This window comes from Seriola lalandi, unplaced genomic scaffold (genome assembly GCF_002814215.2).
Source record: "Seriola lalandi dorsalis isolate HSWRI2012SDOR001 ecotype SW California unplaced genomic scaffold, Sedor1 jcf7180002054476, whole genome shotgun sequence".
NCBI classification, from domain to species: domain Eukaryota; kingdom Metazoa; phylum Chordata; class Actinopteri; order Carangiformes; family Carangidae; genus Seriola; species Seriola lalandi.
Genome location: NW_019525029.1, coordinates 2,356,143 through 2,378,666, shown reverse-complemented (window position 1 = coordinate 2,378,666; position 22,524 = coordinate 2,356,143). Strand labels below are relative to the sequence as shown.

General features: G+C 41.2%; 1 protein-coding gene across 2 annotated transcripts; it reads left to right on the top strand.

Annotated features, from left to right (window-relative positions):
- Window positions 1-1,638: 1,638 nt before the first annotated feature.
- zbtb10 (zinc finger and BTB domain containing 10) lies at window positions 1,639-22,004 on the top strand. Of its 2 annotated transcripts, XM_023412264.2 has the most exons (5): window positions 1,639-2,553; window positions 9,465-10,500; window positions 15,266-15,331; window positions 17,945-18,120; window positions 18,889-22,004. In XM_023412264.2, the coding sequence occupies exons 1-5, from the start codon at window positions 1,879-1,881 to the stop codon at window positions 19,168-19,170; spliced, it is 2,235 nt and encodes a 744-aa protein (XP_023268032.1). In that variant the 5' UTR covers window positions 1,639-1,878; the 3' UTR covers window positions 19,171-22,004. The 2 variants fall into 2 exon arrangements, with proteins under 2 accessions (XP_023268032.1, XP_023268033.1); XM_023412265.2 differs by lacking the exon at window positions 15,266-15,331.
- Window positions 22,005-22,524: the final 520 nt, after the last annotated feature.

Genomic DNA, 22,524 nt, shown 5'->3' with positions numbered 1-22,524 from the left:
CCAGCTGTAATCATGTACAGAAGTTAGAGTAAAAGTGGGAAGAATGTTTGGAATGCAGCTTTTATATGCCTACAAAATCATCATCAGTTGATGTGTTGATCTAATACTGCTGAATATATTTTTTATTCATTTCACATCTCTGCACTTGCTTCCCAAATTCTGTTTCTATTCTATTTTTGTTTTGACAGTTGCCAATAACATATCCCTGGATTGAAGTAAAACAAGTGGGTATGAAATCAGTCCAAAAAAATTACTGAATTTTTTGAAAATTTTCTTTCATAAACATTGGAACTGGAAGACAATGTGAGTTCACAGTGAACTGGACTGGCGGGTTTTCTTCCTGCACTTACAGTGAAATCACCACCAGAGAAACAAATCTAACAGGAATATAGAAAATGATTTATTACCTAGCTGATGGCATAATAGTGGCAGGAACTCAATCACAGATTTCTACAAAGCACACTCAATTATTTAATTCCAAAGAGAATAATTTGACATACACCATCCAATCCACTGCAGGGAAATTAAATTTGCCAGATTCATTCCATTTGTAATGTCAAGTTGATAACCAATGCTTATACGACCTGGAGAAATCATACATGCTATACCTTATAACCCCTTTGGGAATTTAATCATTTCAGTGGGATGTTGCCTACAACCCCCTACTTTTTTTGTACCCAAAACCTGGGTTAAAACCCACTCTTGTTCACATGCTGGGTGCAAAGCCCTTAATTGGACAGGACTGAAACTATACACCCAACTATGTCAAGCATTGCAAACACAGAGAGAGAGAGAGAGAGAGAGAGAGAGAGAGAGAGAGAGAGATGTTCACATGAAAGAGTGCCACCTGCTGGACCTAACCTCGATGACAGTGAACAGAAACATAGACTGGAGATATATGTTGATATGTTAGAATACTGTACTCTAGGCTATAACATCTAACCAGTTTCCTGAGGATGCAAATTTCGCATCTGAATGATTGCACATCACAAGACTTTGTTGAACTCTTGTTTTTTTTTATCATCTTATAGCTGTTTATACCTTTTTATTTATTAATTCATGTATCCTAGGACAAGCAAATCAAATAAACCATGATATCATGGTGGCATACACTGTAGATTAACCTCATTTACTTTAGACAAAGAAAAGGGTTTTTCCTGTAATGGAGTGTTAATATTAATGTTATTAATGTAATGGAATATATATTAATAGGCCATTTAGACAACACACACACACACACACACACACACACATATATATATATATATATATATATATACATATAAAAGTTACTTTACAAATCGTTCTATATATATTATACTTTTTTTTTTAAATATATAATTTAATGATCTTTCTTTTATAAATAAAATTTCTTGTAGAAGTTCTCATAGAATTCATGTAGTAATAATAAGTTAACCGCTTTTAGAAGAGGGGCTTAAGTGGGGCACACAAGTTAGCATTTATGGTCTGAGAAGACAAGCAAAGCCAAAAGATCAAAAGCATGCGGAAAATGGGTGCAGCCTTCAAACACAAAAGACCCCTTGCTGATCAACAGCACCCCCATCTTCCTTTAAAGCCGTCCCCTCCCTCTCCAACCCCCCCTTTCTCTGATCGAGGTGCATTGTGGGGAAGAAAGTCGTTGCCATTCGACCTCTGCGGGGCCTGCGCGGACGCAGCGAGAACCCTGAAATTCATTATGCGTTTAAAACCTTTATTTATTTCCGCATAACCTACATACTCTCACCGGGAGGGCCAAAGCGGTGAAAAGAAACGACGACGGTCCATCTCTTTCGGAAAATACATCGTTTGCAAATACATTATTTTTGTCGGAGAGGAATACTGTTGAGAAAGTGAAGATTCTATTATATATTAAGAAAAATGTCCGGTGAGAGAAACCGCAGGTCGTTGGCTTTCCGAGGAGGTGGATTAGCTGGGTTAACGGGTTCCAGCGGTATCGGTGGGGGGAACTGTAACAGCTGGGAGGCCCCGGCCTGTCAAGACCGACATTTTAACGGGAACAGGCCGGATCAAGAGGAGGACAGGGATCTGGGGGCGAAAGGACCATCGCAAAAGAGAGTAGAGGGCGCTGGGTCTGTCAGCGATAGCACGGAACCCGAGGCGGAGGAAGAAGAGGACCCGGAAGGGGGCAGCTCGGCAGCCGGGGACGGCGACGATCGTGTCGGTTCGGTGGAAGGGGAGGACGGGTCCAGGGAGGGGAGTAGCTTGACAGCGGGGAACGGTCCCACCAACGCCGACAGCCAGGAGTCGGGGAGCGGTGCGACGGGAGGCGAGACGGGATCCAGGAAATCAGGGGTAGAGATGAGACCGCAGACGTTGCTTCAGAAACACTCACTATTCCATGCTTCGTGGTTACAAGAATTTCCATGGCTCAAATTTTGCCAGGAGACGGGACTCATGTCCTGTTCTTGGTGTCACAACATTGCCACTAAAAACAGCGACGAGCTTGTCAAAGGCAGTCGCAACTACAAACGGGCCTTGCTGCTAAGACATCACCTGTCTTCTGAGCACGGGAGAAATGACCCCACCAAACAGGTAACGTTAGCTCACGTTCATGACGCTTTCGCTTATTTACCTGCGTCGCATTAAATAGCTGCCAAACATTTGTCAAAACATATGTCACTGTCTGTTTTGTTTGTCACTTATAAAGGCAGTTTGTATAACTTGTAAAACACAAATAAGGCGATAATAGGCTATTACCTAAGCTTCACAATCCCTTCTCCTGGCTAATTAGCTAGCATCAGCCTGCTAACCTGAGCTAACAACTAGCCTAGCTAACTAGCCGCTTGTAGCTTTTCCCTGTAGCCGGAGTTATATGGCTAGTGACGGTACTGGAAAGTCCCTCGCGAGGCTAACGTCAACTAAGAGAGTTAGTGAATGGCAAAAATGCACCCAACCACTTCTCAGTGTGAGTGACACAAATCTCTCTGATTCAGTTAATGGCTAAAATGTGAGCGTCTATCAAGTGTCAAGTTAGACGCACAAACCTCCTCCAGTGTGACACCTGCTAGCTACTGTCACACCGGAGGCTGTTCGTCATGCTGGGCGATGAATTGCATGTCACAAGTGTTAATTATTTTCCGCTGCCTCAAAAGTCATTAACATGTAATGGACAATAGTAGTGTTGTAGAGTTCTTTGTTTTAGATGCACACTGTACAGCAAACCCTTTTGTTGCATCAGCAGCTGTCTTGATTGCTAGCTTGCTAGAGGTCACACAATGGCAAGGGCTCGACCCTAGCAGCCTTTGGGGAACCGCACCCCTACCCAACCCCCCGCCTTTGGCCTCTCATGCAGTTCTGCTGGCTCGCAGTCCTGTGACCTCTGGCGCATTTCTTCCTCCACCACCTCCTCCTCCCTTTGGGGAGCTAAATTAGAGGCATTGTGCTAGAATGACCCCCCAAAATCCATAGATGGTGTCATTTGCAGGACTGGACAAGAGGAGGAGTAAATCATGTTGCCCAGAGCCTGACAGCTTGCCTGGCCCATATGCAATCTCTTGAAAAGGCTTGAATGAGGGAAATTGATGTCAGTAAATAGAATGACATGGCATCACCTGACCCTGTCATCCACATATTTCTGGATTAATGGTCTCTAGTGTTCTACCTTTGGGGCATATTTTATGATTAAGGCGCCATCCTGTATACACAAGACTGGAACCTTATTACTCCTCTTTATTTACTTGGCATATAAAGTCTTTCTGGTTAGTTTAAGCTTGAGGTAAAGTTGTTGACAATATGTTATATAGTGCATTATATTGAATGCTTTTAATTGGAAAACAACCAAGCCACCTTTATATTTGGTGATCGCTGTCTTTATTGATGTGCATGAGGTCTTTTTATTGGTTCATTATTTTTATTGCAGTGTCTGCAACATTTCTATGGTACTCTTTCAGTGACCCCATAAAAATGGGAAGTGCAAATTTGCCTGAATGATCAGGCAAGGACATTTCTCCCATTAATATTATATTAGGAAAAACTTACTGTTACTTACTGTTCCTTGTACATTGCCACATCCAGCTTCATATCCTGACAATGGTCTGAGCTGTCAGGGGAATTACGTGCGGGATGCTATTTGACTCTAATTTGTGACTGAAGAGGATTGCACTACTACATTTAGTTCCTTCCTTTGTACACGCAATCACTAATCAGAATGACTTAAAGTGATCCGCTAACTTGTACACATCTCTAATTGGTAAGGAGAGCAGTAGGAGTGGATTAGGGGCTTGGTGTGGTTTTTCCCTAGCAACAAGGACCCCAGACACTGTACTGAGAGGTTATCCAGGCCATTTCAAAATGGATAGAGCTGGGGAGATAAAGTACCGCTGCTGCATTACTGGAAACGATTTAATCCTGATATGTATTGAATTATTTTCTGCTGTTTATTATATTCTGATAAGGGGAATTATGGTGTTACGAGGCAGCGTCTTGTTCTATTCACCCATTCCTGACGTTAGTCAGGCCTCTGCTGCATTCGTTAAAGCTAACTCGATTAGCCCCAGCACACCAGGGCAGCTGTGGTAAATGTGGGTCTCCTTGGAGAAGGGGGCCGTTGTCCTTAATTCTCTAGATGCCGTCTTGTGCTCAGATTGTTCCTTATGCTCACTGGTAAAAGGTTAAGATGAGGCAGAAGTATACCATTGGTTCTCTGTAATCAGGTATGAGATCACATATCTGGGACAGTTTCATTCTCAAGCAACATTTCTTTCGTTTTATATTCACAAACTGGTAAAAGGTTGTGATGAGACAAAAGTAGTCCATTCCCACGCCTATTTTCATACAGTAGCTATGTGCATGATGTGGGGCCACCAAACTTGTTATACCCACACTCATTGCCACAACTGTGGCTACTACAGCTGTAGTTCCTTATACAATGTAACACACAGAGGTATATTGCATAATTATTGCATAAAGTTAGTTTCAGCTCTCCATGGCCACCCTCTCCATACACTCCCTTCTCTCTCACCCCCTCACGTGTTCTCTTGTCTGTCTTTTTGTGCTTTGTTTGAACATCAACAACAAATTAAATTCCTGTCTTTAATAGAGGCACCTGCTCACCAATATCTGACCTATGTTCAACCAGGACAGGAGAAGGATGTTGTAGTCAGGTTAGATAATATGTGTGGAACTATTCTTTTCCATACTTTTACAGCCAAACAATTTTTTACCTGCATCACTACGATAAGATAACACTAGTCTTTACTGACCCCCAGGGCGGAATTTCAGATATGGGGGGCCTATACAAGTAATTTTCACTCTCATTTTAGTTGAGACAAACACCACACTCATTGTTAAGAGTGAGTCTCCCCGCGTAGAGAAGGGGATCCACCCATTGCGGTCTGGTGTCTGCCAGATAGATGGGATGTTTATTGGGGGTCACAGGTCAAGGGAATGGGGTGGGGTGGAGCCAGAGGGAGAATTCTTCTCGTTGAATCCATCAGTGACTCTACCCTCCCCTCATCCCCCCCCCCCTCTTTGCCTCTTCTGTTGAGGCATTGTTAGGAGGCCGAGAGACACTCGGTGCAGCCCTCCCACACCTTGGGCCAAATGCACACTGCGGTATTGTTCTAGCATCTAGGGACAGACGGGTTGAGTGAGGAGAGGGGGATTGAGGGAAGGATACAGTTGATATAGAGAGGTAGGAAAGGACCGGTGGAGCTGGCCTCAGGGCTGGGCTGGCCAGGGGATTGGATTGAGGTGGGTGGGTGTAGATGAGAGAGGGGATGGAGGCAAACGTGTGTGTGTGTGTGTGTGTGTGTGTGTGTGTAAAAAGTAAACAAAAACTGGCTCCAGTGGGTCATTATGTTGCATGGGGACACTGCTGTATCACATGATCTGTTAGAGGTGTGTCTGAGTGTTTGGCATGGATCTGCTGGCCTTGGGCCTTTGTGGTTTGTTTGGGTTTGTGGTTTATTTTTGTTGAAGGACTCTATTCTCCAAGTTGCAGCAAATCTTGACTGTGTAGTCAGTGCATCAGTAAGCTTGAATTTATGACCATCTTGGTTTGCTTAATCCACCTGTAAATCAATTCTTATTGGACATTCACATAAGATTTGAAGCATCCATGTTTGACCTAGATCAAAGGATTCTTTTTCTCCAGCACCCTCTTGGATTCTCTTTCACTCTCTCACTGCCTTTCATTCTTCCATACCTACCATCTCTCGCTCAAATAAAAAAAACCTAGCCACGTCATGACTGGGGTAGGTTGATATTGTCCCCACATTCTCTGTTGGCTCAGGCTGGTTTTGCCTCCAGCATCTGCTGTGCAGGGTTGGTCTGCTGGTTTCTTTAGCTCCCAGTTCACACGTGGCACATCTGGAGAAAGGATGATGCTGCTGATGAGGCCAGTATGGAGCAATTTATCCAGTACCAGGCTGTCCTAGCCTGATTCCAATAAGTGTGCTTACACACACACACACACACACACACACACACACACACACACACACACACACACACACACACACACACAGAATTCATATCAGAACTGCCAGGCAAAGTTTTACCTCTCTGGCCCATTGCCTTGCTATGTATAATAGATAAAAGCTTAGGGGAGTCATGGGGTTTTGGGGGTGGGAAGGTTGGTTGGTTGAAATGATAAAAGGGGTCTACAAAACCCTGGCACTAGTAATCTGAGAACGCTTGTTTATTTATGGAATTTCCAATGCATTGGCTTCTTTTTTCTGTTTAACCCTCACTGTTTTCTGACTGTAAATGTAAGTTTGAAGGTATTTTTGTTGCAGGATGCTACATATAATTCATCATCCATTAGCAATACAAGTTAAAAGCTTGTTAGGTTTAAACTTATCAAAAAGAGGAGAGTAGCAGACAAAAACAATGCAGCAGAAACCGTGCATGACCACTGGCAATCTAACTTGAAAGCATATCTAACTCGTCTTGTTGTGATAGCCCTCCTGCTCTTCACCACACCACACCAATGTATTCCATCAAAGTACTCAACAAGATGACCATGCCCCTCCAGAGGCTTTGATGTGTATATCATGGAATAATTTTTTCTCCCTCTCCTCCTCACCCACATACACCATGGCTCCTTTTCTATGTTTGCAAGTGGGAGCTTCTGTGTAATAAGAGAGTGAGTGCTGAGCCCTTTCTCAAAGGCCCACAGTGAGTGGACAATGAGCCTCGGGCAGAACATGGGCTATTGTGAAGGCTAAAATGGGGTGACCCATCTCCCTCTCCCTACTGCGCTCACTTTTCGTCCCACTCTGCTCCACATTTTCTCCTCTGTCCTTTTTTCTCGAGGCTCAAGGTCTCACGCTCTCAATCTCTGCCTCATGCTCTCACTTGTTTTCTTTGTCTGTTTTATTAAGCTTTTCTCTTTTATGCTCCAGCTATTTCACATCTTCTCACTTAGTTTTTATCAGCTCTATTTCTACTTTTTTGTCTCCATCAGAGCTCCTCACTTTAGCTCTTGTCTCTTATTATTTTCTCTTCTTCTATCCTCTCTTTTTATTTCTTCTAGCCTGAAAAGCACACCCACTTTCGCCCTCTCCATCTCCCTCATTCTGCCTTTTCATTTCATCCCATCTCTCCCCCTCCAGCTGTGGCAGAGGATGATAAGCCCCCCTATACTATACTGTGTGCCCAGGCTGCCCTGGACAAGAGCTGCAGTGTGGAGGGAGTAGGGGTGGGGGCTGGGTGGGGACCTCAGAGAAATGGATTTAATCTGAATTACTTGAGCTGAAACCCCAGCTGTGTGTGTGTGTGTGTGTGTGTATAAGAGATGGTGGTGAGTGGGGGCAAAAATGCAGGGCTCGGGCGATGTGAATTATTCTGGATTAGGACATCTGCTGTGCAATTCTAAAATGAGCTAGAGATGTATGCTGCTGCATGTGTGTGCTCTGTGGAAACACTATAATATAGACTTGTACTCATTCTGGGTGGACATGCATATTTGATTTTTATTGGGCTGTGTATTTTGTCTCGGAGCATGTATACAATTGCCTCAAGCCAAACTATTTGGGTTATATGTGATGCCGTGTATTTGGTAAGCATATGTATGCACATGTGTGTATACTCCTCTCTCTTCTGCTCCGTACCAGTCTGGCCCTGTGCCCTGTTACGGGGGAGCAGGGGAGGGGGAGTGGGGCTGTTACAGGGTAGTTCTGTGCTTCTGCCAGTTCCCCTCCCAGCCTACAGTCAGGTTGTGTCCTGCTTTGGACACTTGTCAGTCCTCCTGCAGGCCGAATTATGGCCCGTATTACATTCAGTTTCAAAGTTAAAGAGAGGCAGAATATTACTGTATGGAAGCTAAATGTGTGAGAAATCTTGAATCTTGCAAAACTTTCCAATCACCAAATTTGGAGTGTGTTGATTAATTATGAAAAAATAACCAGCTAGCTTAGTCTACATGAATTCTTCAACCAAGATGTTCTCTATAGTACAAATTAAGTGTTAGATTTTTCTCCTGGCAAAATGATAACTGTTCCTTTTTAGAGGAAATAAAAGTCTCAAATGTTTTCCAACACACAGAAATAGCTACTGAGAGGAATCCTGACGTGATGGAGAGTTGTTTTAAATGTATGTGTCATAGATGCAGCGTAAATAGAATCGGATAAAATATTCATCCATCTAAAACCAAAAGTATAAGGGTTTCATGGCAGTCCCAGTGGGCAAAGGTTTCTTTCAGGGCTCACCATTCTGTGAGTTTTTTCAGCAGTCATACAAGTAATACTTGATCAAGGAAGTAGTGATGCTAATTTCGCCACCAGTTGGAGCGCAGCCACAGGATATGTTGTCTTTTAAGAATTCGATTCAATGAAAATTTTACCCCACTATCACTGTGCCCTCTCAGCCTGCAGTTACAGAATGCAACAAGTCTGGACACGTTCTCTATGGTTGTCAAAATGCATTCTGGAAAATGTAGGGAATCGTAAAGTAAAATATATATGTATTGGTGAGCCACCTTGAGAAATTGTACACTCTTGAAAAGCAGTGAACACTGCAGTCTAATGTATTCGTAATGGTACAATATATGGGGTGGATTTCTCCTACTGTATAACAACAAAAGGTAAATACTATGCCTTTACATGTTAAATTACAGTCTCTCAGGTTTTATTGAACTGTTATCTTGCCCAACGCTATACTTTTTTTGTGTTTTAGTAGTGTGGGATAAAGAAAACAAATTGATTAAAAGGCTATGTAAAACTACCCAGCCTAAAAGTAATGCACCTTTCATTGCCTCTTTCCCACCTTTCCCATAACAGAAGCCTGTCAAACCTGTTTCACCCCTAGGGCAGGTGTGCTGGTGTTACACTGGGAACCCCGTGTGTGTGTGTGTGTGTGTGTGTGTGTGTGTGTGTGTAGACAGAGTTACAGGAAAGGAAAATAATTGTGTACAAGTGTATTTATGCTTGCTTTTGCAAATGACCTGTTTGAGCATACAAACCCTGCAATAACTTTTATTTCTTCCTCTCTTTCACCAAAAGGAGACAATGAGGCCCTCTGACAACGCCAGCCCCTCCACTAACTGCTCAGAGGAAGATTACCGCAACAAGCCCAATGAGAATTCCTACTGTTACCAGCTTCTCCAGGAGCTGGACAAGCAACGCAAAAGTGGCATCCTCTGTGACGTCAACATAGTCGTCTCGGGCCAGGTGTTCCGCGCACACAAGAACATCCTAGTGGCGGGCAGCCGCTACTTCAAAACCCTCTACTGTCTGACCAAGAGTGAGGCCCAGGACCAGGCCACAGTCACGCACCTGGATGTTGCTGCTGTGCAGGGCTTCTCAGTTATCCTCGACTTTCTCTACTCCGGGAATCTACTGCTTACAAGCCAAAATGCCATTGAGGTGATGTCTGTTGCTAGTTACCTCCAGATGACAGAAGTTGTACAGTCGTGTAGGGCTTTTATAAAGGATGCACTGAATATCAGCATCAAGCAGGAGGCTCCAGATTCAGTGGTGGTGGACTACAACAAGAGGCAGATGGTGGCCAAAGAAGGACAGAGAAGGCTGGACCGGAAACCAAGCAACTTCTGGGCCACAAGCATCCTGTCAAAGCTGTCGATCAAGGCCAGCAACAACCAAGGAAAAGAAGCAATGGAAGAAGAAGATGATGAAAGCGGCAGGGTGAAGGAGGAGACCAGCGATATAGAGGTGACAGTGGTCGGGAATGAGGGCTGTGCCCTGGTGACCCCTGGAGCCTCTGGTAGCTGGACCCACCACAACGAGAACTCCTCTGATTCAGCAGAGACCAATGAAACACGGGCAGCCAGTGGCCAGGCGCAGGTCTTCGTCTGGAACGAGCCTGCCACAGGTGGAGCTGCAGCAGCACCCGCAGCAATAAAACGTGAGGCACCGGATGCTGCGGCTGGAAGCGGTCGGAGGAAAAAACAGACCACAACACGGCGTTTTGTCTACAACTTCCCACCAGAGCCTGAAGAAGGATTTGATGAGGGGATGTTCATCCAGCCCTCAGCCTCCTACCCCAGAGAGGACTTCTCCTCCCTCTCTGAAAATGCAGGTAAGATGCACATTTGCACCTTAAACACACCTCACACAGACACCACTCCCAGTTCTTTCCACCGTAATATATGTATAGCTTCACTGTTAAGTCATAAATTTCTTATTACTTACACTGAATACTCTCAGAAAGTGAAATGTAGAGACTCCTTTTTATGGTAGAGTGATACATATAGTATTATTGTGACATATGATCACATGAATGTTTACATGTATGATGTGAAATAGATATTTTCCTGTTGGAAAGTTCTGTTAAAACATTGTACAACATTCAGCTTTGCATTTTGAAGTAGCCTATAAAACATAATGCTCAACAACATGCCCAGGTTCAAAGAGCAGCGTCATTAAAAGAGGAGGTGGTAGTAATGTATTATGATAAACAATCCTGACAAACCTTCCTGCTAAAGGAATCGTAAATGTTGTAAGAGAAGGGCAGTGATGATGAACAATCGGCTAACCCTTTTTGTGGTCCTGTGGCTTAAAAGTTGAAATTTACCAATATTAGTCTCCCCTGCTCACCTCTTTTTCTTTACAGATGCATTGTGATTATGTCTGTAAACCTGGTCTAAAACTACTGCAAGTTGGAGACACAATAACCAGTCAGTGAGCATCAGTAGCTCTGTCTGCCTTATGCCCCACTAACTCCCCATTGGCATCAGTTTAACCTCTGAATCATTAAACTACTGAACTACTACTGAACAAAATGATGCTCACACAGTCTGCACCATTACATCAAATACAAGTATTAGTATTCTGTACAAAATTGAATGCGTATCTCCCCCAAGTTTCATATTTGATACCCCAAGAAATATGTATTAGTATAGATAAGATAGATAAATAAAATTCTATAAGTTTGAAATATTGCCTCCACGCAGCGCATGTGATTGCTTGCAGTCTTTTAGCTTCTAAAATTTTGCATCATTTTAATCTAGTACTGAAACTCACTGTTGTTACTTGGGAGCAGCATTGCCTCATTTATATGAATGATCTGTCACCGCTTTATCAACAATGTCCCAGCCATGATCTTCCGATGCAATTCAGTGCATAGAAGCTCAGCGGCGGCTGCATGATGTGGGAAAAGCTGGCATGATCACTGGCTTTCACAAAAATTATTGATCACAACACAAAAAGTATGGATTTTAAGCTTTCAATTAACACCCTGCTGTTGCACCTAACAGCAGGGATATTTGTTTATCAAGCTTTTAACCTGCCTCACATAGCCAACAAGTAACTCACTCCCAGCTGAGCGCTCCACTAATCACTCCAGAGTAGGGGGCTTTCGAAAGTTACGCCCACCTGTCGTGCTCAGCACAGAGATGTATTGCCACGTCGCTGCTGAAACTTGCTCTAAAGAAAAGATGAAACATGATTGATTCAGATTGGCATTTCACGTTCTACAGTAGAAAATTGTAAAATACTATAATATATTAAAAGAGTGTTGGAGAGAGAGTTGAAAGTATAATTTGTCCTATCCCTCATTAACTTTAAACCAACACTATATGGTTGGCAAAAAATCCCTTCAGGCTTTTTAAGTGGCTTTCACTCATTCTTACTTGATAAAACTTTTGCTCTCCTTTCCGCTCCCTCTCTCTGTCTGTTTACTGTTTGATACCTTACTCTTTCTATCTCTTAATCTATCCATTGCTCTATCCATCCTAACCACATACAGTGCACCGCTTTTAGTAATCTCTTCTCTCAGCTCCAGCCTTTTCCTTCTGTTGGCCCCATTAAGCATGGCACTCCATGTAACCATAATGATATGACATATTAAGTGGAGTGGTATGGATTGGGGGTGGTGTATGTAGAAAAAGAGAGAGAACTACATTTTGTATGTGTGTGTGTGTGTGTGTGTGTGTGAGACAGAAGCCCTCCCTAATGCAGGATAATGAGGAAAGCAGGGGAAACATTTCTTCCCCCAGGCCTCCCTAAATGCGCTTGAATGCTCTTAGTGCCTCCAGCTCCTCCTAGGGCTCTTTTTAATGTGTGCACGAAGTGATTCTGGGTGTTGTAATAGCCTGAAGAGGCACTCACTTAAAGAGTTTGTCTGCATGTGTGCTAACTCTCCAACCTTCTTTTCATGTGTCTGTTGTTTAGCTCTACATCTCTACCACCTTTCCAAATAAAGATATGTTTGAGACGTTGAGTAGGTTGTTAGTCACAGTAAAAGGTTTCAAAGCAGCTGTTTACCCTTAAATTATAACAAAAGTCCATTTACCCTAAACAATACAATTCATTCATACAGTATATAGCAACAGTTTAAATATAGATTTGTGAATATTAAGTCTCTGAAAGGGCTTAAAGTTATAAAGATTTATATGTAGACAGGCTCACCTAGAATAACTTTCTCCCAGTCTTGACAGTCAATCGCTTATTGCTGTATTCAGAAACACTGCAAGTCTGTAACTGATGGAGGCTCTATTGTCTAACATGTGGGAGAGGTGGTGTCCAGAGAATTTGAGGCTGAAACGTGCAACAAATTATCCTGACGCTCTTTGATGTCGGGGCGAAAGGATGACCTTCTACCCATTTCTTTCTAGTAGAAATAAACAAATGGCCTATTTATAAATTAAATGTAAAAGTTTCGTCTCTGGACAGATTATCAGCAATGTCATACTGTATACAGTGTTTTCAGTTCCCATTGTAAGATGAGTGCCTTCCTAACATTTTCTCAGTTCCTTTTAGGGGGAATTGTTCCCCATAGTGCTTTCTGAAGATGAAGCTCAGAAATGGCAGGGGTTTTGTTGCATTAATACTAATATATTATTTGAGATCACTGACAAGATTTACTTTGTCTATCTATTGTTACATGGGGAGACAGGCAGAGAGAACGATAGTTTGTTGCTCTGTTGCATGTGTATAGTCAGAGCATGTAAAAGCCATATTAATGCCATGTACATGAAAAGATGGTCCAGTAACATTTATGGACGGAAAGTCATTTTTTCAAAGGTTTCAGTTTGTGTTGGTATTTCCCACAATCTCTCCCTGCTGTCCAGGCTTCATCAGTCTTATATTACATACAATGCTCATTTGTTTTGGCTCACTCTGAATGTGTGCATCACATGATGGCAAAATTTTAGTTATGCTTTACAAAGCAAAAATGATAATGTGTATGTCTGTCTGGGGGTTATTAGATTATCCTGTTAAGTTGTTAATATATAAAGTGATGCACAGGAGACTAGGAAGGATTTACCAATTTGCTCATGGCCATTACTTGGCACCAAAAACTCATCTTTTGGATATGAGATGGGCTTTAAAATGGACAACCCTCTTGCACCATTAGTTTTCATTTGCTTGCATATTTCACTTTGAGCCTATGAACAGTTATCCACCAATACGGGCTGTCCCAGTTTCCCACACTGATGTCACATTTGGCTTTCATTTTGCCTCAGTTTGATCTGTCTGGTCATGCTCCATTGGTGCTGCTCTTCCTGTTGCTTTATCACTTTCATAATATGCGCTTGTTTTTAAACTAACAATTATCATCTTTATTGATTCATCTGCTGATTATAGATTATTAATCTAGTCTTTTAAAATGCCAGAAAACAGCCTGTCACAATTTCCCGCAGTCCAAGGTGATGTTTTCATATGTCTGGTTTCGTTCAACCACCAGCCCAAATCCAATAGATATTCAGTTTACAAAATATAAAACATGCAACCATGAAATATATGGCATTTTGGTGGAAAAAAGTTATTATTGTAGTGCAGATTTATTTTGTTGCTTGAATATTCAATTAATCAATTAAATGTTTCAGCGCTAAAAAAGCTGCACCACATTAGCTCTAATGATATGAAATCTTAAAACGGCTAATCATCTCATCATCATCTTTTTTCTTTTCCCAAGGGGTGGCTATCTAATTTTAAAATGGAAAAACTACTGATAATGATTTACTAAAAAAAAACAAAAAACTGCAGAGATAAACATTTTACAGAGTCACAGGAAAGCTAGTGTTGTGGAAAATTTAAAATAGTTGAAAGTGAAGGGTGGTTTCAACTCTCCAAGTACTTTGCCATTGCTGTCTCCTCTTACCACACTGAGCCCACAACCAACACTCACTCATGGCCCATAAATTCTTGAGTCTTCTCCAAACAACACTGTTGGATTGTTTAAAGGGTGGGTGCTGCACACAGAGCAGGTGAAATGCATTTGCATACACACCAGTCTCTGTTAAAGCGTGCATGCAAACACACACCCATGCACATTAAAACCCAGCCTCCAACCCCACCCCACCCCACCCCCCATCCCTGAGAGGTGCAAAGCTGCCAGGGGCAGTCCCCTCTCTCCCTAATCCACTCTAATGCACTGGGGCTGTCCTCACTATTCCAAATATTGACCCAGGGAGAATAGACACACACACTCACAGGGGCGTGTCTTTAATGGACTCTAAGCGCTGATGCTGGAAGAACCGGACACGCATGCACGCAAACACAGGTGCTCACATACAAAAGCTGAGTGTAAGCTGAGCTGGTGTGAGGGCTCGACTCTGTCATTCTCTAATTAACCCCTCCCTCCCTGCTGGAGCCCTAGTTACACCGTTGGGTTGTTGCTCTGGCCTGAGGATCACACTGCTTTACATATAGTATGGACCTGTGTGTGTGTGTGTGTTTGCCTTTGCCTGTGTTGTTAACTGAAACTTCTATTGTTTCATGTGGGAGGGGGGTTTAGTTGTGTACACAAGGCGTTGTTAGGTGTGCAACCCCCAGACTCTCAACCACCTCTCATCTCTCTTTCTCCCTCTCATTTCTCTTGCCCCCTTCCCCTTTCCCAGAGCTGGCCAATCAGATCCAGTATAGCATCATCCAAGACTTACAGCAAGGGGAGTCCTGGGAGAATGGTAAGACGCCGTACTCTCTAGACTACCACAAAAAAACCCAGCACAGGCTAATTCAGTGAAATTTAAAAAATTAAAATGCGTCTTTTCAAATTGAGTGTGGGCAGTCCATTCAGCAGGCTTCCTTTTTAATAAGAGAGCACTCCATTTCTAATGAAGGACTCATGTTCAACCAGTGTTTTAAATGTGTACTTGATCTGCATGAGCCTTTTACACAAAGTAACTGCTCACAGCTGGAAAAAAATTTAAAAACTAATTGTGGATGGTGGAAAAACAGCTGCGTAAACACAACAGGAAACAAAAAATAACTATTAAAAACATTTTAGATCTCTGTAATGTTTAGTTGGCACCTCCTGTTAGTATAAAATGTTAAGTATCTATGTGTTATTGCAAAATCTGTGTACCAAAACAATTAGTACTATATATAGTACATACTTTATACATTGAGTATGTAGTATAGAATTGGGACACACTGTTAGACTTATGTTTTGCAGGTACAGTATTTATAATAGTAGCTCTCCCTTTTGCAGGACGGACATGAAAAAAGTTTATTGTCCCACTTCATCAGCTGTGTGCAGGAGCACAACTGAGTTGTAATCTGTCCAGAGCCTGCTGAATTTCACTTCCTGTAGACAAAAGGTTCACTACAACTGATAGCATAGTTAATTTAATGATAATGTAATTATCCAAAATTAAATTAGTTCCTAAAAGCACCATGGACAGGATAAAGTGGGTACAGAAAATGAGTGGATAGATGGAGAGTGCTACACCTGCTGTATATGCCAGCCAGCCATTGTGAGGACAACGAGATGCCTATATTTTATATGATTTAGTTTCAGTTCAGTTGTACCTGTTCAAGACTATATTTATTGTCTGCTCTGCATGTATATATATAGGTGACAGTGAAAGCTCAAAACCACACATGGTGCTCCTCTGCTGTGTATAACATACACACACACACACACGCCCGCACGCAGAGTGAATACACAGGTGACCTGCTTCTCATCAACCCTCTTCCCTCCTCCCCCTAGCAACCTACCCTGACAACGCCTCTGTTGTGTGCTCCATGGCTCAAACAAAAGGCAGGCCCTGTTACCCCACTCTCTCAACAGTGAAGACTAGCACTCTGTTTGGAGCCTTTTCAAAATCAATAGATTGCTTATTTATTTTTAAGCCCAGCTGTCCTCTGTTGCTTGTTAGCATTTCCCAAGAGGGATAATGAAGAAAATGCTTGTGTGAGGACATCTTGATTTCTTTCTTTTACACACTGAAATAAAAAAAACGCATTTATACCATTGCCTCCAGTTGTACAGAGGGGTTGAGCAAATCATTGCACTGTGCACAGCTCTGAAATGAAATAAGGATTTAGCCGTTTGAAATAGTAAAATATTTTCGGTTCATTATGAAACTGTGACAGGACTAATTAGACTGTGGCAGAGGATGTCATTTGAGTAGGCGGTCCTACAATGTGGCCCAGGACACATTTGTGTTCACACTGCTAAAAGGATGTGGCCATGTGGCCCAAACCTCCGCAGAATGTGGTCTGAGTGATCGGATCTCAAATATGTCCTCAATGCGACTGGGGTTCGTTCCCACCTGCACTTAGAGCTGTCCACTTGGGATCGGATCAGCCGAGATGGATGTTAATGCCAGGTCTGAACAGGGCCTATGGAACTGAGTCATTAGATTACTAGTTGTAACTCTCTTAAATTGCAATAGACATAATTCCAGTTGGGATCTCAACCATTACATTGCAAATGATGATCTTACTCCAAACATTATGTGCATTATTATGTTCATGTAGTACGACAAATCCATGTTGCTGCTTTAAATTCACTGCTAATATGACTCTGTATCCTTTCTAACATTGCCATGGTGAGACCTCCAACATCATTTAAATTGAGCTGCAGACAAGCACCAGTTACTTAGCAACAGTGATGGAGCAGGATTGTGAAGATTACATGACTGACACTGTAATCCAGGGGTCCCCAAACTTTTTCCTGTGAGGGCCACATAACTTTTCCCTTCGCTGATGGGGGGCCGGGTTCAGTTTGTAACAGAAAAAGTGTGACAATCGCAGGGGTGCCTAAACGTAAAAATGTATTGTTTTCCAGAAAGCCACACATAACCAAATAACCCTTTCCGGGTTCTTCACAGGAAAAAAAGTCAGGAAATAAATAATAACACTATTAATGAAATAAATAATAATAGTTCAGGGGGCTGGGCCAAATGTGGGGGCGGGCCGTATCCGGCCCGCGGGCCTTAGTTTGGGGACCACTGCTGTAATCGGTTGCATTTCTGCAGTTTAACAAACTTCTATAGCTTCGATTAAATGAGCTTTCTGTGATACATAAAAGTTGGAGGATTGTATTTTCTATAATGGTGACCGCATCGTAACTCAGTGATTTGATAAACAGGATATTGGTTCCTGACACACCCCTCTCTCATCAGAGGATCTATAGATGTAAATGTAGCTTTTAAGATAATTGCCTTGTTCCATCTCAAGTTCATCAGTAAGTCCAGTCAAATTAAAACTTCAGCGAAAAAACAAACCATAGCCTCTTGCTGACCTTTGGCTGCATCTCCATATTTGTGTTACTCTCTGTCTCTGCCCAGGCGAATCCTCACACCTAGCCCTCAATAAGCTCAAGTGCCCCCACTGCAACTACATCGCCAAGCACCGGCGCACGCTCAAGAGGCACCTGATCATCCACTCGGGCGTGCGCTCCTTCAGCTGCGACATCTGTGGAAAGCTGTTCACCCGCCGCGAGCACGTAAAGAGACATTCCCTGGTGAGTCTGCACATGTACACCCACAGTATTATCTCTTCCTCTCTTGTAACACCATGTAATGTGTCTCCACCATCTTCTATCCAGTACTACAGTGTTCTGGCCGCTCCCACATCATTACTCTTCACGTCCTTGTTGTTTGTCTGGTTGATTTTGCTCAAGGCAGTGAATGTAAAATTATATTTTTAAAACTAGAAGTTTCTGGCATTGTATTATCTCATTCTAATGCATGGAGTATCTTAGGGTCTCTCACAAAGTGGTACAAAACGACAGGATTTGTGAGACTGTCCCACATTACTTGTTTAAAAATAAGAAGGCTTAGTAAATCATTGTACTAACAGCACATTTTGAAAGAACAAACTAAATATTAATGTAATCTAAATGGTTTTAATGAGCTGAAGTAAACTCTTCGACTGTTAGATTTAGCTTAATGGAACAAAAGCTTTTTCTTTTATACCCAAGTTCCCATCGTAGAAAAAAGACAGAACTGCATTTGTTCTTCATTATTATTTAAATGAATAGATTGACATTTTGGGAAATGGAGTCATTTTCTTTCTTGCTGAGATTTAGATGAGAAGATTTATACCGTAGTAAATATTTACAGTAAATATGAAGCTACCGCTAGCAGCCGGTTAGCCTAGCTCCCAAAAAATATTCCTGTAAATGTCATATTGACAAATGGCCAGTGAATCCAAACCTCAAATGACATCCAACCTGGCTCACTCCATCTCCTCGACCCCCTCCTTCTCTCTCCCCCCATTCCTCTTACAGGTGCACAAGAAGGACAAAAAGTACAAGTGCATGGTGTGCAAGAAGATCTTCATGCTTGCAGCCAGCGTTGGTATCCGCCACGGTTCGCGACGCTACGGTGTATGTGCAGACTGCGCCGACTCGCATCAGGCCACTCAGGAGGGCCTGGAGGGCATGGAGTTTCCTCGTGACGAAGACTTCGAAGGCGAGGAAGGGGAGGACCTGGAGGGGGAGGAGCCTACCGACAACGACCAATCAAATTGGGGTGAGGGCAACACTGGTGCTGCCCCGGAAAAGGACTAATTTTAACAAGCTTGAGAAACAAAATAAAAGTTGATGTTTAATATATATGTATACAAAAACTAGCTGGTAAACAATCAACTCCAAAGTGCTATCAAACCTTGAGGTTACTTAATTGTGCAAGTATATGACAAAGAGATGGATTTAAAAAAAAGAAAAAGCTTTGGTAGAGTGGGAACTCTAGAAGATGTACAGATTTTATTATTGTTAAAATGTGTCCAACTCTGGGCCCCAAGCCCACAAGAGAAAGATTCTAACGACGAATAATATGATAAATCAGGTTTTTGGTGATGTATTTTTATTTCCTGTTTTTCGGGGGAGAGTTGGGCAGGGTGATGATGTAGTTTTTGAGTTGGGGTAGGCCAATCATCTAAAAAAAAAAAAAAAAGAAATGTTAATTATTTAATTTATGAAGAGAGGTTATTATGGTCTTATCAGATGCTATAATTTTTATTTCTGTTGTTTTTGTCTGCAGCGGGCGCAGTAATGGCTGTTGCTTGTGCGCAATCTGAGAGAATATTGCTTGATGCTTGTAGAAGTACACAGAAGAAGAGCGTTATTGCCGACAGGAAGATTTTTAACTTGCTCTGTAGATCTTGTTTAGATGCGCTAAATATTATATTATTCTTTTCTTTTTTTTCTTTCCCTGCACTAATCTTGGAACCAAAAAATCTGTTTTGTGACTCTAATGTATCACAGCCATATTTATGATTAATTTAAGAGGGTTGTGATATTATGCCAAACAGACCGCACACCAAGATTTAGCAGGAAACAAAAACTACTGAATACGCTTAAAAAAGAAAAAAGACAACGTGAGGTTTTTTGTTAAGGGGGAAAAAAGATGAATTTAAAAAAAAAAAAAAGCGAAAGTACAAGGGGAAATGTTATTGCTAGCTTTATACAAATCACGGCGTCACAGTAACACTTTATTACTATTAAAGAAAAGCATCTGACTTTCACTTAAAGCTTGAATTTTGCCAAATGACGAAAAGTTTGGTGCTGTAATGCTTGTTGCAGAATACTGGACCTACAGGCTATATATGATGTTTATAATCATAAAGCTTAAACTGACTCAGTTATACATATGTAATCAGCTTAAACTATAGAACACTGTTGTGCTACGGCGACTATCAGGTATGCTTTGCCATTGTTTTTAAGCTTTTTATTTTATTTAATGCACACACACACATACACACATACCATTTTTGTAGAACTACCGGCAGTACTTGTAATTGACGTTTTGAGGACCTAAGTGGACATCAATACCTTTATACGTTTGTTTATATTTGGTACTGAGTTATATAGTAAATACAGTATATATATATATTTTGAATCACTTGAACGTTGGTTGTGAGGGAGAAGTGTGCAGAAAATCATGATGTGTGATGTTTTAACTCTGAAAGAACTCCATTTTTCATGTGTAAAAGGTATACAAAATGTCATCTGTTTAATTTGATGTAAGTTTGTTTTTATTTTTTTTAGGTCTGCCAGGTAGAAAAACACTTTGTTCCACAAAAAGTGAAGCTCTATGGCGCCTCATAGACATGCACTTACTTTTGCGTTCATGAAAATAATTTTCTTTTTGTTTGTTTTTCTTGCTTCCCCAAAAGCGGGTCTGAATGGAACTATATAAAAACTGTTGTGTCTTTCTTCCAATGCGCAACTTTTTTAGACATTTTTGTTTTGTTATTTAATATTATATATTGACTCCAAAATGCAATCAAGACTGTTAATTTCTATTTGTCCAACCAAAATTGTTGTTTTTAATTATTGTTGAAATATAATGTATGAGAAAAGCCAGGTGAAAACTTGCTTAGTGTAGAAAATCCTTGCTCGTGTCTGTAATTGTTGAGATTTTTAAATGTTTTTATGCTACAGAATCATTCACTTTACCCTAGATACATATTTTGTTTAATTTTCCTTTCCACAGATGTTTCCTTTCTCTTTTAGTTTTTTCATTAAGCACATATTTTCTAAAGAAACACGGATTGTTTGCGGGTTAAAATCTTGGAACAGCAGTATCTGTTCATATGCAGTGGAGTATACAGCATGTACTGAAGTGCTAATGATACAGACGATGTGTAACTTCCCTTTACTCTCAGTGGAAGAAGATATATTTTAAGTCAGAGATATTCATCCTCTTGGTGTCACTTTTACCTTCAAATCACTGTGGGAGGGGTTGTATTACGGATATATATATATATATGTGGAGAATATATGAGATAAATATATATATAAATATATATATATGAAGAATATATTATTTAAATAGTGGATTTACTTAATGGAACACATTGACAGTCAGCTACAAACCGCCTGATGTGGTGGTTTATTTCCGTGAACTTTAACCTTCCGCTTTCTTGCTCTCTCTCTGTTCACATTGTGTGCTTGTTCATCACACCATCCTGTTGTCTTGTTTGTTCTTTTGATACTATTTACCATCCTACTGATTTTACTGTAATGAATGAAACTCAAAAACTATGATGTATCATTTTAGATTTTATGCTGTATTTGTTATATGGACAAAAGAAAAAAAAAAACACGAAAAACGAAGCAAAAACACTACAGATGTAAAGCAGAGGTTTTTTTTCCCCAGCTGTATTTTTTTACGCTGTTGCAGAAGGTTGTATTTTTCAATTTCTCGAACTTTAACAGTGATGCAAAACTCGGGCCGCGCCTCAGTGCCCTCCGAACACAAAGCAAATTCAGGTTACTCTTTTTACGTTTTTATCAAAGGTTTTCAAAGATGGAACTACATTCTCCTCTTTTCTCTCTGAATTGTACTACTGTTCCTCTCTATACTACATTTTAAGAATAAAACTTTGATATTGCTTTAACCTTTTTGTGTGATCATTTTCCTGTAGAAGGATGTTTACTCTTCTGATGATGGGCTGAACAAACCTATTTCTGTTTGGAAAAATGAAACCAAGATCCATCTGTTCAAGGCCTTGAGCATCACATTTTCTTTGTAAAGAAAAAAGAGATACACCTCAGACTATGAAGCAGTTCTTGATTAGGTTTAACTTATGTATACATAAAACTACACTGTACACAGGTTTTGATGACACCAAGTATCAAGAGTAAATGATTTTATATGGCAGTATTAGTTAGTGAGATGTAAATAGTCAGAGCTATGTCATGTACATGTATGGTTAAATGGTTTAGCCCTGTGGTTCTTAACCTAGGGGTCGGCCCTCCTCATGGTTCACAAGATAAATCTGAGGGGTCATGAGAAGATTAATGGGGATTTTTGACATATCAGAATAAATTTGTCTTTGGGCCTTAAACAGTTATTTAAAATATGAAAAGTGTCTTTTTTTGGAGCTGCTAACAACTCATAGACATCAATGTAATATA